Source organism: Lepus europaeus, chromosome 9, assembly GCF_033115175.1.
Source record: "Lepus europaeus isolate LE1 chromosome 9, mLepTim1.pri, whole genome shotgun sequence".
NCBI classification, from domain to species: Eukaryota; Metazoa; Chordata; class Mammalia; order Lagomorpha; family Leporidae; genus Lepus; species Lepus europaeus.
This window is the reverse complement of record NC_084835.1, coordinates 56,492,451-56,508,867: the sequence shown is the minus strand read 5'-3', so window position 1 is coordinate 56,508,867 and position 16,417 is coordinate 56,492,451. Positions and strand designations below refer to the sequence as shown.

At 44.7% G+C, this 16,417-nt stretch overlaps 1 protein-coding gene across 1 annotated transcript in view; it reads right to left on the bottom strand.

Annotated features, from left to right (window-relative positions):
* AFG3L2 (AFG3 like matrix AAA peptidase subunit 2) overlaps window positions 1–16,417 on the bottom strand; it is a 57,578-nt gene that overhangs the window by 25,981 nt on the left and 15,180 nt on the right. The window contains exons 6-8 of the mRNA XM_062201338.1: window positions 10,916–10,990; window positions 4,656–4,780; window positions 3,391–3,664 (exon numbers count right to left, since the gene is read on the bottom strand). Of these exons, the coding sequence (XP_062057322.1) occupies window positions 3,391–3,664; window positions 4,656–4,780; window positions 10,916–10,990 (474 nt within the window). The remainder of the gene's footprint in view (window positions 1–3,390; window positions 3,665–4,655; window positions 4,781–10,915; window positions 10,991–16,417) is intronic.

The following is a 16,417-nucleotide window of genomic DNA, read 5'->3' as shown; positions in this document are numbered from 1 at the left end:
ACATTAAAAAAGAGAAATTACATTTAATTAGATTTTTAGCAAAGTAAATTGCATATCCACACAATGTCAAGATGTAATTGTCTCTAAATCTCATTATTTCTTAAACATCTTAACTCTGATAAAATATATTAGCAAGAAGAATGACTAGTGACAATTCTTCAAAAAATTTATCTGAATGTGAAACCTTAAGTACTTCCCTTAGTGTTTTCTTTTTAGACCTTTAGTAGTACAGAGGTACTTCAAAAGTATGTGAAAAAAATGGAATTAAAAGATAAGTTTAGGGGCAGGCATAGTGGTGAAGCAGGTTAAGTCACTGCTTGGGATGCCTACGTCCCGTATCAGAGTACTAGTTCACGTCCTGGCTACTCTGCTTCTGATCCAGTTCTCTGCTAACGAACCTGGGAAGTGGCAGATAATGGCCCAAGTACTCTGGCCCCTGAAACCCACGTGGAACACCAGTTGTTGCAGTCATGTGGGGTATGAGCCAGTGGATGAATGATCTGTCTTCCTCCCTCTCTCTCTCTTGCTGTCATTCTGCCTTTCAAAATAAACAAACAAATCTTTAAAAAAATAAATAAAAGACAGGTATGTTTAGGAGGTGGTAGTTTCTTTGCAGGTATATTTTTCCTGATGGTTAAGACAGCCATGTCCCATACTATAGTGTATAGGTTTAAGTCATGGCTCTGTCCTGATTCTAGCTATCTTGCCAATGTGCATCCTGGGAGGCAGCAGGTGATGGCTCAAATGTTGGGGTCCCTGCAACCCACATGGGAGCCCCACCTTGGGTCCTGGTTCCTGGATTTGACTTGCCCCTATTGCCAGCTATTGTGGGCACTTGGGGAGTAAATTAGTGGATGTGAGCCCTCAGTTTCTTAACCTGCTTTTCAAATATATACATACAAAAAATTAAAAGATAAATTTTGATGCAAAAATAATTCTGAAATCCACACACAATTTTTCTGTAAGATCATCTTTCATGACCTTTGTGAAGACCCCTTATATGTACATTAAGGGTGACTTAAGCTGGAACTCTATTAATACTCACATAATTCAAGGAGATATAAACATCACATTCTAAATTTACATCTTTCTTTTACTCTTTACAAGTAAAACTGGTCTTTGAACTCAAATAATAAACTCAATCACCAACTTCTACTTTCACATGCAAGTCAACATTTTTAGCATGAATGACAATTGAAACCCAATTCTATAAATTGACTTTTACAATTATTGTCCATTATGAGATTAGCTATAAACAGTGTCCTCTCGTTTTCATCACTAGGCATACTACTGTAATGCTCTATTTATAAATTCCACCATGTGGAGAGGTGGATATATTATCCACCACATTAGTCAAAAGATTTTTTCCCTAGATTTTGTGACAAAACTTTAAGGTTTGCTTAAATAATATAAAACTGTTGGGGCCAGCATTGTGGCATTGCGGGTAAAGCTACCACATGCAATGCTGGTATCTATATGGGTGCTGGTTTATGTCCTGGCTGCTCTATTTCTGATTTAGCTCCCTAATAGCCTGGGAGGAACAGCTGAAGATGGCCCAAGTGTGGGCCCCTGCCACCCATGTGGGAGATCAGGATGAAACTCCTAGCTTTGGCCTGGCCCAGTTCTGGGTGGCCATTGCAGGCATGTGTGGAGTGAACCAAGGGATGGAAGATATCTTTCTCTAACTCTTTCAAATAATTAAATAAGTCTTAAAAATATGAAACTGTTACATTAAATTATATAGATGCCTGGATATGAAATACAATAACAAATTTTTTAACAGGATTATTTATTTGAAAGGCAAAGTTACAGAGTGAGAAGGAGAAAGAGATCTTCTATCTGTGGGTTTACTTCCCAAACAGCTGTAACGGCCAAGGATGGGTCAGGCCAAAGCCAAGAGTTCAGAACTCCATCTGAGTCTCCCACATGGGTGGCAAGGACCCAAAGACTTGAGCCATCTTCCATTGCTTACATAGGGACATTAGCAGTGAGCCGATCAGAAGCAGGGCAGCCAAGCCTCAAACTAGCACCCACATGGCATCTCAACCATATGGGATGCCGATGTCACAAGCAGGTTAACCTACTGCACCACAATGCAAGTCTCCACAGCACAGCAAATTATGAAACCATGCAACAGGACTTTTTATCCATGTAGACAGGACGTGAAAATCAAGGAAATGATGATTTTTTTTAACATATGATTCATTTAAAGTAAATATTAATAATGGACTGCAGGCCGGCGCCGCGGCTCAACAGGCTAGTCCTCCGCCTTGCGGTGCCGGCACTCAAGGTTCTAGTCCCGATCGGGGCACCAGATTCTGTCCCAGTTGCCCTTCTTCCAGGCCAGCTCTCTGCTGTGGCCAGGGAGTGCAGTGGAGGATGGCCCAAGTGCTTGGGCCCTGTACCCCACAGGAGACCAGGATAAGCACCTGGCTCTTGCCTTCGGATCAGCGCAGTGCGCCAGCTGCAGCGTGCCGGCCGCAGCGGCCATTGGAGGGTGAACCAACGGCAAAAGAAAGACCTTTCTCTCTGTCTCTCTCTCACTGTCCACTCTGTCAAAAAAAAAAAAAAAAATGGATTGCAAAAAGAATTAAAGATTTTTATGTATTTAATTTATTTGAAAAGCAGAGAGAGACAGAGAAAGCGCCCATCTACTCGTTCACTCCCCAAATGCCCGCAATGGCTGGGGCTGAGCTGAGCCCAAACCGGGAGCCAGGAACTCAATCCAGGTCTCCCACATTAGTGGCAGGGACGCAACTATTTTAGCCATCACCTGCTGCCACCCAAGTCTGCATTAGCAGGAAGCTGGAATTTGGAACAGAATCAGGACTCGAACTCAAGCACTCTGCAATATGGGCATCCCAACCAACATCTTAACCATGAAACTAAACACCTGCCCCAAACATTTCTTATTTATTTTCTTAATATGAAGGTACTATCCATTCAGCAAACAGAATACGACCGTTTTGTGCCTAGCCAGAGGTACAAAGCCCAGGAAGGCCCGGGCTGTTTTGCTAACAGTGGCCACAGATACATCTGCTGGAAGAAGGGGAGGTGTTCATTAGGGCTGTCTCTTCTATACCATATCTGTGCCATGATCCTCAGTGCCAGGCACAGGCAGACGGTCCACACACTTCTGTGAAGTGAGGGAACAATGGGTAACAGCCAAGTGTGATGTGCTCAGGGAGCTACAGGAAGGTACAGCAGCCCAATCAGACTGAGAAGGAAGATGAATCAGACCTCCAAAAGGAGACAACACAAGTAGCTGCAGGAATACACCCAAAAAAACTAACCCCAAAACAGACGTAATCCACCTTCCTAAAATGACTGCAGGGATCAAGGGCTACTTCAGAACACTGCTGGGTATAACCCTCTGAAAGTTCATTTTACCTTTGGGATTTTTGCTCCTAGGTCTTGATACTGTTTCGGGTTTTTCAAGAAATTCACAAATTCCATTATTTCTAGCTTGGCCTCCTCACAGCCAGCCACATCTTTGAACTTCACGTCTATCTCATCCTTTAAGACCTTGGCAGTGGTTTCTCCAACACTGAAGAGTCCACCCATGCCCCGGCCGGGCCGCCCGATGCCAGCAGGCCCTCTTCTTATGGTGTACAGTAAAAAGGCGATGATGAGTGCTGTGGGCAGCATGCTCAGCAGGAAGGAGCTGGAGGGATGACACACGGTGTTAATGTTGCCATGCTGGCAGGTGAGCTTTGGCTTTTTCAATGTTTTGCATATACAATTGCAAATATTTTCAATTTTTGAAAAATCTATTCTAATATTTTACTTGAGGTACAAGGAGAATCTGTGTGTGTTAATATCACTGATGTTGAATTATAAAGGATAAACCAACATCAATGCTGTCTATTTTAGCCTCACCCAATAACCACCACTTATATACAGTATGCACTGTGATTTATTATTGCTATATGTAAGTTTCAAAGAGATTTCATATCATTCATTTAAAGATTTTAACACGGGGGGAGAATGTTTAGCCCAGCATTTCAGATGTATGTCCCACATCAGAGTACCCAGGTTTGATTCCTGGTTTTGACTCCTGATTCCAGCTTCTTGCTTATGCATACCCTTGGAGGCAGCAGGTGATGGCTCAAGAAATTGGGTTCCTAGCATCCATATAGGATGTGTGGGCATTTGGGAAGTGAACCAGCAGAAATTCTCTGTCACTCAAATAAATAATAAAATTAAAAAAAAAATTTTTTTTCAGATGACCTTGGTATTAATCTGGGTAGAAATTCCAGTTTTCTTGTTGAGATGCAACAATTTATTCTGAAATGTCTTTCAGATATTGAATCTTTGCTAATTTAACAGCAAGCGAGTTTCAGAAGTAAATCACACAATGGATACATCCCTCCTGCAGTTGCTGCAGGAGCTGCGTTAAGCATCCACTTCCTGGCAGCTTCCCAGGAGACTCTCAGGGCTCCTTCCAACTCCCGCCCGCTGTGGAGGAAGCTGCTCAGGATGACTCAGCGACTCCGGTGCCTTTTGTCTTAGTAAAGCTTATTTCAGCACCATTAGGGGTGCAGATACATACTTACGTTTAGTATAATGCAGTTCAGTTTAACTTACCCTAAGAAATTTGGATCAGAACTTTGTACAGTATACAGTCTTCAGATAACATTCTGAAAACTTCTTACCCATCACTTTCAGCAATGTAGACAACAGGCACCCGGTTTTCTCCTTCTATGCCCAATTCTTGCTGTAAAGTTTCTAGGTTCCGCTCAAAGGTGTCTACACTGCCAATGTTAAACCAGACGTACTGCTACAAAAACAGAAAGACAAACGCTAAGGATAAAGTGGAAACAAAGGGTTAACCTCACTAAAAGGTTCAACTGTTTAAGAATGTTTTAGAAATGCTGAAGGCTTACAAATTAAAAACAAGAGGCTGGTTATAATGGTGTGGGTACTAAGTTTCACTCAAAATATTTGGCAGTTCTTTAGTGAGATTCCTCAGAGGCTCTAAAACGATGAACTCAGAGAACAGAATGGAAAACCTACTGGAAAAGACAATCCTCTTTATAAACAAACATGCACTTTTCTTCTCCATTTCCAGCTGCCCACTCCCAAAGTAAAAACTGATGTTAGACAATAAACATTTGTGTGCAAGTGAAAAAAAAACCAAAAAACTGATGTGACACAATAAAGACAGCTAATGCTTACTGAGCACTTTCTAAGTGCCAGGCACCATTCCAAGCCCTGTGTATACCTCGACTCACTCAATCTTGAAGAGCAGATACATCATCTCAGGCAACAGTAGAATCTGAACAATCGGAAAAGCAGTATTTACCACTGTCCAATCTGAACAGAAGTGCCATGCTGTACCAGGATTTCCTTTCCCACTCTCTGGGGCTGGGGAGCTCCTACAGGCCCTGGTGATTCCAGGATCCCTGAGGACTTAGGGCAATGGCTATGATACTATCTAGCACAGAAGCACAGTTGTCCTTCAGTATCCACAGGGCATGGGAAATTGGTTCCAGGACCCCTGAAGATACCAAAATTTGTAGATGGTCAAGTCCCTTATATAAAATGGCATAGTATCTGTGTATCACCTACATACATCCCCTGCACACTTTAAGTCCTTCTAGATGACTTTAATACCTAATACACTGTATACTATATTCTTTAGGAAATATTGAAAAAGTCTGGGGGCCAGTGCTGTGGCGTAGCAGGTTAAGCCTCTGCCTGCAGCACAGGGATCCTATATGAGCACTGCTTCGAGTGCCAGCTACTTCACATCTGATCCAGCTCTCTGCTAATGGCTTGGGAAAGCAATGGAAGATGGCCCAAGTGCTTGGGCCCTTGCATCCATATGGGAGACCGGAAAGAAACTCTGGGCTTTGGATCAACACAGCTCCAGCCACTGAGGCCATCTGGGGAGTGAACCAGATGTCTCTCAAATAAATCTTAAAAAAAAAAAAAAGTCTATAATGGCCGGTGCTGCGGCTCAATAGGCTAATTCTCCGCCTTGCGGCACTGCCACACCGGGTTCTAGTCCCGGTCGGGGTGCCGGATTCTGTCCCGGTTGCCCCTCTTCCAGGCCAGCTCTCTGCTGTGGCCCGGGAGTGCAGTGGAGGATGTCCCAAGTGCTTGGGCCCTGCACCCCATGGGAGACCAGGAGAAGCACCTGGCTCCCAGCTTCGGATCAGCGCAGTGCACTGGCCGCAGCAGCCATTGGAGGGTGAACCAATGGTAAAGGAAGACCTTTCTCTCTGTCTCTCTCTTACTGTCCACTTTGTCAAAAATAAAAAATTTTTTAAAAAGTCTATAATATTCATTACAGATGTAATTTTTCTCCAAATACATTTTTTAAAATATTTATTTATTTGAAAGGCAGAGTTACAGAGAGACACAGGCAGAGCCAGAGACAGAGAGGTCTTCCATCCACTGGCTCACTTCCCAAATGGATGCAACAGCCAGTGCTGGGCTGATCAGAAGGCAGGAGCCACGAGTTTCTTCTGCGTTTCCCACATGGGTGCAAGGGTCCAAGCACTTGGGCCATTTTCTACTGCTTTCTGAGGCCATAGCAGAGAGCTGGATCAGAAGTGGGGCAACTGGATCTTGAACTAGTGCCCACATAGGATGCCAGCACTGCCAGCAGACAAAGCTACACCACAGCGCCCACCCCTAAATATTTTTAATCTGAGCTCAGTTGAATCCATGGATGCAGAGGATTATCTTCCATACTCTATCAGTGTCTATGGGCTGGATAAGAGCCCTGAACTACAGAGATTTAACTTGTCCATAATTACGTGAGAATGAGACCGTGACCAAAATTCAGGCAAGCTGGTGCCAGAGCCAGTGTCCTAACCTCTGTACCACACTGCCTCTCTGCACAACCAGGAGACACTACAAGTAACAACTCACATTTATGGAGTTTTACCAGCTACAAGACCCTGTTCCAAGGACCTTGCAAGTATTAGTCTCATTTTATAACACAAAAACTGTTTCTCCTTTAACCTACAATAGTCCTAAAACAGTGAAGTATTTTAAAAATCAAAATATTTCATTTAAGATATAAAGCTGAGAAGAGAACATGACATTCATATCCTTCCCACCAACCAATGTTACTGAGTGAGGAACACCCCTCTGGTATTTCCCTCCACCTACAAGAGGACTTCAAAAAAGTTTGTGGAGGGGCAAGTGATTAGCACAGCAGTGAGATGCTTGCATCCCAGAGCAGAGTATTTGGGTCTGATAGCCAGGCCTGGGCTCCTGACTCCAGCTTCTTGGTAATGCAGACCCTGGAAGGCAGCGGTTATGGCTCAAGAAACTGGGTTCTTGCTACCCATGTGGGACACCTGGATGGACTTCCCAGCCTAGTCAAGCCTCGGCTGTTATAAGGGAGTGAACCAGTGGATGAGAGCTGAGAGGTCTCTTTCAAATAAATTGAAAAAAAGTTTGTGGAAAATAAATTTTTTTTTACAAAATAAAATCCATATTGAGATCCATGCATATGAAGATCTTGAAGTTAATAAAAATACATATAATGAAAAAACTATACGTGGATATCAAAATTTTTCACACCAAACTTATCTTTTAATTCCATTTTTTCATGAAATTCCAGTATCTGGAAAAATATAGATAGTAAGCTTTATACAAGCTAACAGTAGTTCTTGGTAAGTTGTTCACTGACAAAGATAAAAAATTCATGTGGTTACATGCCCCAAAACATGCATGTAGTATACTGACACACGACTGAACTTCCTCTAACTCAGCACCTGACGTCAGCGGGCCAATATGCAGAATGCCTGGTTCTCCTCAATCAGTGCAGACCCAGGGCCAGCGGCACAGGCATCAGCCACGAGCACATTACAAGTGCAGGTTCTCAGCCGGCGCCATGGCTTAACAGGCTAATCCTCCGCCTTGCGGCGCCGGCACACCAGGTTCTAGTCCCGGTTGCGGCGCCGGATTCTGTCCCGGTTGCCCCTCTTCCAGGCCAGCTCTCTGCTATGGCCCGGGAAGGCAGTGGAGGATGGCCCAAGTCCTTGGGCCCTGCACCTGCATGGGAGACCAGGAGAAGCACCTGGCTCCTGCCTTCGGATCAGCACAATGCGCCGGCTGCAGCGGCCATTGGAGGGTGAACCAACGGCAAAAAGGAAGACCTTTCTCTCTGTCTCTCTCTCTCACTATCCGCTCTGCCCGTCAAAATAAAAGAAAAAACAAAACAAAACAAAAAAAAAAAAACACAAGTGCAGGTTCTCAGGACAAGATCTAGAGACGATCTTCTGGGACAGACGGTAGTCCCAGGACCCAGGTGCTTCTCATATACAGTGAAGACTGGGAATCACCTCTGGCTCGCACACCACCTTACTGCTATGGCTTGAACAGGATCTAGCTCCCCAACTCTGCCAGACACGTAAGTCCCAAAGTCACGGACTGATGGTGCTGACAGGGTGGAGGCTTGACCCAGCTGTGGTGACTCGGTTGGGATGCTGGAGTACAGCCATGAGCCAGTCAGGATAGCTTCATGAGGAGCGACCACAGGCCTTGCCTCTCAGCTCCCTGCTCACCATGTGATCGTTCCTCAGCACTCGCTCCACCACTGACAGCCTCCACCCTCATCAGATGCTGGACGAATGGGCCCACCCAATTTTGCACTCTTCCTTCCCAAAGCGCTCCTCTCAGAATTTGAGAGTGACCACAAGGTGACACACAAAGCACTAACCGTAAACATGTACTACTGTTGACAAATATTGCAGCTCATGGCCGGCGCCGTGGCTTAACAGGCTAATCCTCTGCCTTGCGGTGCCGGCACACGGGGTTTAGTCTCGGTTGGGGCACTGGATTCTATCCCGGTTGCCCCTCTTCCAGGCCAGCTCTCTGCTATGGCCCGGGAAGGCAGTGGAGGATGGCCCAAGTCCCTGGGCCCTGCACCCGCATGGGAGACCAGGAGAAGCACCTGGCTCCTGGCTTTGGATCAGCAAGATGCGCTGGTCGCAGCGGCCATTGGAGGATGAACCAACGGCAAAAAGGAAGACCTTTCTCTCTCTCTCTCTCTCTCTCACTATCCACTCTGCCTGTCAAAAAAAAAAAAAAAAATATTGCAGCTCATCTAGTGCAAGTGATTTGAAGCCAGGAATTAATATGGCTACTCTCTGAGCAGTAGGACATTGAAAATCTTACATCTGAAAGCTCAAAGCATCTATTGAACAGGACATAAATATTTTCTGTTAAAAAAAAAAAAAAAAAAAAGGAAATGGGGCTGGCACTGTGGCACAGTAGGTTAATCCTCCACCTACGGCACAGGCATCCCATATGGGTACTGGTTCTAGTCCTGGCTGCTCCTCTTCTGATCCAGCACTCTAAGGCCTGAGAAAGCAATAGATGGCTTGGGCCCCTGCACCCAAATGGGAGACCCAGAAGAAGCTCCTGACTCTTGGCTATGTGGCCATTTGGGGAGTGAATCAGCAGACAGAAGACCTTTCTGTCTGTCTCCTCCTCTCACTATGACTCTACTTCTCAAATAAATAAAATCTTTTTTAAAAATTAGGAAATATACACAAAAAGAAAATTAAAAACATAACCTCAACACCTAAACACTATCAGCATTCATATCTATCCTTCAAGATTTTATAATACTTCCTTTAGTACCTTGAAATGCATGCCTCATTTCAAAAGGAAATCAATATAAACCTTAATTATAATATCATGGAGAAATAAAAAAGAAAAGTTCTTCCTAACAGTATAGATAGTTCACCATGCCAATTCCTGTGCCAGATTATACTAGAAAACAAGGTCCTGCCCAATGTCAAAACTGCCCTCTTGGGACAGCAGTGCCCTCCTAGGACCACTGCTCAGCCTGGAAGCTGACAGGTGCCCAGTAAGTGACACGGACTCACTGCCGAGTGCTTGTTGTATAAACAGTGCTCTGGAGGACATCCTTGTACAGGCATCTTCACATAGTCCTTAGAAACTTCAGCAAGGTTACTGGGCATGTGCCCTAGAAATGGCTGGTGTACACACTGTCCAACTGACCTTGAGAGTGCAGAACTAATTCCCAGCACTAAAAGTCTGAGGGAAAAGGTGGCATGGTTAAGAGTGTACATTTCACCCTAAGGCATACAGAATGCAGGGAAAATCAACAATCAAACAACTTTCTTAAATATGATTGAAACACCAGGGCCATGACTTTAAGGATATTCTTATATTTGTTTCTGCACAAATTAAACAAGTCATCATCACTTCTACTTTGTCCTTGAAATATTACCCCATCCAAGGCAGAAAGGCTAGGAAACAGTTAAAATTATCCCAAAGGAGCAGGGATGCAATCTGGTAAGAGATGCCTGGCCCTGGAAGCCAGCAGGACTGTAGAACACCACAGCCTGGGGGGAGGGGACAAAGGCAGGTGTCAAGGGAGGACCTGACACCACCCGGAAGTGGTGCCTCGCCCTCCTCCATGAACCCCTCAATGCATTCAACTTGGTCTGGGGTCCCTGAAGTACAGCCTAAACCAGTTAGAAAAGAAATACAAATTGTCTTTAAAACAGCAAAACAAATGGAAATTGAAATAATATCACAAAAGGGTTGGGAGACAGGTGATCAGAATGTTTCTTAAAGTGACTAGAATAGAGCTGTTTTAAAACATAAGACTGCAACATTTTTTGCTTAACCAAACTGTCTCACAGTCATGAAAAATCAGACTGTTCTGGAATACTGAAAACTCAGATTTTATTCACTGTTTCTTATTTGTACAGCTGAATGATTACCAAAAACAAAACACTGCCCCAATCACCAACATCACCAACACACAATGTTCATATGTTCAGTAGGCTGGTGAGCATCACACAAGCACATCCAGTGTATGTGTCTACTACAACGTGAGGGACATTTCCTTTCCCATTTCAAATTTGGAAAGTTAATTTGTAACTAATTCATATCAATTAATAAAATGAGTTACCCCATCAACCGGAGTTTTTCCTGGTGTAAAGGTCACTCGAACAAAACGCTTGTTGACGACTTCCAGTCTGTCTACCTAGAATTTTAAAAAGTTAGATATCAACATAAATTCACAGGAAATACTTAAGATACTCTTTTTAAGATCACTTAAGAAGCATGTGACTATTAAGACATACAAAACCAAAGGAAAGAATTAGATAGGGGTACTCCATGTCCCCACCTGCAGCACTGGGGAAGCCACCAGGGCACAGCTATCCCCCAGGAGTGACGGCTCTCATTCAGGGGCTGAAAGATCTGGGACACATCCTTACACTTGGACTGCACACCTACGTAACTCAAACAATAGCTTTACTCTCTTCTGCCTGTTTTGCTTTTTAAAGATTGGCTTTTATTGTATTTCAAAGTCAGAGTTCTAGAGAAAGAGGGAGAGACACACAAAGAGAGGTGTTCTATCTGCTGCTGCACTCCCTAGATGACCACAACAGACAGGACTGGACCAGGCTGAAGCCAAGAGCTTCATCCTGGTCTCCCGTGTGGGTGGCAGGGGCCCAAATAATTGGGCCATCTTCCACAGCATTTCCTAGGCCATTAACAGGGAGCTGGATCAGAAGTGGATCTGCCAGGACCAGAACTGGCACCCATATGGGATGCTGGCATCAAAGGTGGTGGCTTTACCTGTTACCCAACATCAGCCCACTAGGCACTCTTCTAAAGTTTCTCCATGTGGACCTGTGGACAGGCACACTGACACTGGGTTGCAGAGTACACAGATCTCCCAACTTAACTAGCTAGGTGAGGCCAAATTGTTCTCCAACTGACTTTCATCAGCAAAATATTCCTTTTGCTTCACATTCTCTCCAACACTTTCTCCTAACTATGTAAGATTCATACTAACACTCAATGCCGCATCCTAAGGTCTGGGGCTGAATCCAGACATGCTTGTTTCCCATTATCTGCTTTATCAGGAAGTCAGGAAGGTACGAATGACACACACACAGCAAGTTAGGGAGCCCCAGAGTTGCTGGAGGAGCTGGAATAGGGGAGGAGCTGATCTTAACAGAGGTCTGGCAGGGAATAATTAGAAGTGCTCTGCTTTCCACAGCACTGTTGCCACAAGCCAGAGGGTGACAGACACAGAGAGGTGGAGACTGCTCCTCAGGCACCTGTTAGCACATTCAAAGGCCTGCCCCGGCCCAGCCACATCGGAAAAGCTCCTCCCGAGAAGCAGGCTACTTACTGCACCTGAGAATTATAACATTATAGCCTCACTTACTTGAGATACATAATTACTTCAAATTCTGAGCAGAGGGGCCAGCACTGTGGCACAGCAGATAAAGCCGCTGCCTGCAGTGCTGGAATCCCATATGTACCAGTTCAAGTCCCAGCTGCTCTACTTCCGATCCTACTCTCTGCAACGACCTGGGAAAGCAGTAGAAGATGGTCCAAGCCCTTGGGTCCCTGCACCTATGTGGGAGACCTGGAAGAAGCTCCTGGCTTTGGATCAGCCTAGTTCCTGCCATTGTGGTCATTTGGGGAGTGAATCAGCAGATGGATGGCCTCTCTCTGTCTCTGCCTCTCTGTAACTCTGCCTTTCAAATAAATTAATCTTAAAAAAAAAATTCTGAGTGGAGGGACAGGTGTTTGGTTAAGACATCACTTGGGATGCCTGCATCCTATATCAGAGTACTCAGGGTCACATCTCAGCTTGCTCTCAATCCCAGCTTACCTGCTGATCACCCTGGCACTCAGCCAGTGGCTCAAGCAGCTGGGTCTCTGTCACCCACGCAGGAGACCCAGATTGAGTTCTCACCTTCAGCCTGGCTCAGTCCTGACTATTGTGGGAATCTGGGGAGTGAACCAGAGAATTTCTCTTTGCCTTTCAAATAAATAGACAATTTAAAAATAAAACAATCTCAGTAGATAGAATTCTGGAAAGCTAATGGAGTAAGATGTCAGGAATCAGTCTCCTATTTCCATAACTGTGCAAGCAGAACATCTCTGACTATTTTGGAACTCTGGAGTCTACTGAAGGCCTGCAGTTCCCTGGAGGAGGTCTGGATGGTGGTAAGTTATGGCTGATTTCTGCCAATTTCAGCTTTTAGCATGGTAGCAGCTACCTAGCTGTAGCCCTCCCTCAGCTATATACATTCCCATGTTTCTGGAGTAGCTGATGTGCAGCCTGCAACAGTCAGAAAGGGCAAAAAGGATCCATTCTCCAAAAACCAGGAAGCTGCGCCCTGACTGCTGACTGCTGCTTCTGAAGTCAAAAGGTTAGGCAGCCGGCGCCACGGCTCACTAGGCTAATCCTCCGCCTTGCAGCGCCAGCACACCGGGTTCTAGTCCCGGTCGGTGCACCGATCCTGTCCCAGTTGCCCCTCTTCCAGGCCAGCTCTCTGCTGTGGCCAGGGAGTGCAGTGGAGGATGGCCCAAGTCCTTGGGCCCTGCACCCCATGGGAGACCAGGAGAAGCACCTGGCTCCTGCCATCGGGTCAGCGCGGTGCGCCAGCCGCAGCACACTACCACAGCGGCCATTGGAGGGTGAACCAACGGCAAAAAGGAAGTACTTTCTCTCTGTCTCTCTCTCACTGTCCACTCTGCCTGTCAAAAAAAAAAAGATTAAAAAAAAAAAAAGGTTAGGCAAAGGGGAAATGACACTGAAGGAGCGGAGCTGACCACCGGGGGCTAGAGGGCTAATTCCTTCATCTACGCTCCTCATCTTCTCTTTCCCCCGATTCTGGAGCAAATATAAAAGGTCAGGATGTTAAAAGACAATCGCACATGTAGGGAAAACTAGAAAGTGACCATGCACACCAAGGAAAGGCACAGGTTCAGAAAAGGCCTGAATAAATCTTAAGTTTAAACTTCAGGCTGATCCTCGGCACATAAACAGCCTACAACACTCACAACAACAACATTAAACAGAAAACACTGGGAAAGGGGAAGAATCTGATATCCAGAGTTAATCATATCAGAATGTCCAGTTTTCAACAACAAAAAATGTCAAAAGCACACAAAAGGGAGGAAACTATGTTCCATTCATTAAAACAAAACAGACCTGCCCCTGAAGAGAGCCCATGGCAGATCTACTAGACAAAGATAATTAAAATAATTATCTTAAAGATGCTCCAAGAACTAAAGGAAGATGTCAAGAAAAGGACACTTAAATGAAATGGGAATATCAATAAAGAGCACTTAAAAACAAAAGAAATTCTGCAGCTAAAAACTACAATAACTAAAATTTAAAAATCAATAAAAGGGAGGGCCCAGGCATTGTGGCATAGCGGGTAAGGCTGCCACTTGCAGTGCTGGCATCCCATATGGGCGCCAGTTCAAGTCCTGGCTGTTCCACTTCCGATCCAGCTCTCTGCTACAGCTTAGGAAAGCAGTGGGAGATGGCTCAAGTCCTTGGGCCCCTGCACAAATGTGGGAGACCTGGAGAAGGCTCCTGGCTCCTGGCTTCAGATCAGTGCAGCCGCAGCTGTTGTGGCCATTTGAGGAGTGAACCAGTGGATGGAAGACCTCTCTTTCTCTCTCTGCCTCTCCTCCTCTCTCTGTAACTCTGCCTTTCAAATAAATAAATCTTAAAAAAAAAAAAAAAAACCTGAATAAAAGGAGTGGACATTTGGCGCTCCAATTAAGACACTGTTGGGATACTTATATCCCATATCATACTGCCTGGCTTGGAGTTCCACCTCCACTTCTGATCCAGCTTCCTGCTGATGTGTGCCCTGGGGAGGCAGCAGGTGATGGCACAACTACTTGAGTCCCTGCTAGTCATATGGAAGGTGCAGATTGAGTTCCAGGCCCCTGGCTTTAGCCTGACCTGGCCCTGGGTGTTGTGGGCATTTGGGGAATGAACCAGGGTAGAAGATCTCTGTCATGTGTGTGTGTGTGTGTTTCTCTCTCAAATAAATACAATTTATTTAAAATAATTTACTAAAGGGATTCAAAGGAAAATTGGAGTAGGCAGAAGAAAGAATCATAATTGAAAGGAAGGACAACTGAAGTTGAGTTTGAGGAACGGAAAGAAAAGAGGCTGAAGTGAAATCAAGTTTAAGAATCTGTGGGAACCTTCCATTGGACCAGCACACACACGTGTGGGTATTCCAAAAGGAGGAGAGAGAGAGAAAGGGTCAGAGAGAATACAGAAATAATGGCTGAAAACACCTCCAAACTGATTAAAGAACAATAACATCCAAGCTCAACAAACTCGAAATAAGGTGAACTCAAAGATACACATATCAAGATACACTGTAAGTAACACCAAATTTTTCATTAACTAATTTGAGAGACAGAAATAGAGTTCCCATCTGCTGGTTCACTCCCCCAAAATGGCCACAACAGCCAGGGCTGGACTAGGATGAAACTGGGCCAGGAAACTCAATCCAGGTCTCCATCATGTTGGCAGGGACCCAACTACTTGAGCCATCACTGCTGTCTCCCAAGCACCCATTAGCAGGAGACTCGAATTAGGATGTGGGTGTCCTAAGTAGCTTCTTAACCAGCAGACTAAATGCCCACCCCATACATAAAACTTTTAAAAGAAGAGAAACAACATGTCACATTCAAAAGATTCTGAATTAGACTGTGAATACGCCTCTCATCAGAAACCTAAAGCCAAAGACAATAGGTCAATAGTCAAAAGGCTAACGAACAAACAAAAAACATCAACCAGGAATCACGTATCTGACAAATTCTCTCTCAAAAGTAAGGGAGAAATTAGACATTCCCACATACACAGAAGCTGAGGGAGTTCATTGTCAATAAAACTGCAGGAAATGTTAAGAAAACTATGCAGGGGCCGGCGCTGTGGCACAGCAGGTTAACGCCCTGGCCTGAAGAGCCAGCATCCCATATGGGCGCCGGTTCTAGTCCCAGCTGCTCCTCTTCGCATCCAGCTCTCTGCTATGGCCTGGGAAAGCAGGAGAAGATGGCCCAAGTCTTTGGGCCCCTGCACCCACGTGGGAGACCTGGAAGAAGCTTCTGGCTCCTGGCTTTGGATCCGCGTAGCGCAGGCCATTGTGGGCAATTGGGGAGTGAACCAGTGCATAGAAGACCTCTCTCTCTCTGCCTCTCTTCTCTCTGTGTAACTCTCTGGCTTTGAATAAATAAAAAATCTTAAAAAAAAAAAAAAATGCAAGTTAAAATGAAAGGATACTATAGACACTGACATACAGAAATAAGGATTCTGAGATCACTATGAAGAACTGTACATCAACAATTGGAGAGCCTAGATGAAATGCACAAATTTCTAGAAACACAAACTTTCCAAGAGTGAACCACAAAGAAACAGAAAAATCTGAATAAGCCTATAGCTGAGGAGTTTGAATCAGTAATTAAAAAAAAAAAAAAACAACTCCTAATAAAGAAATGCCCTGGATCTAATGACTGGATTAATGAATTCTACTATTTAATAAAGAACTACTACCAACTCTTCTCCAATTTTTCAAAAAATTGAAGAGGGAACACTTCCTAATTTATGAGGACAGTATTATCTTGATCT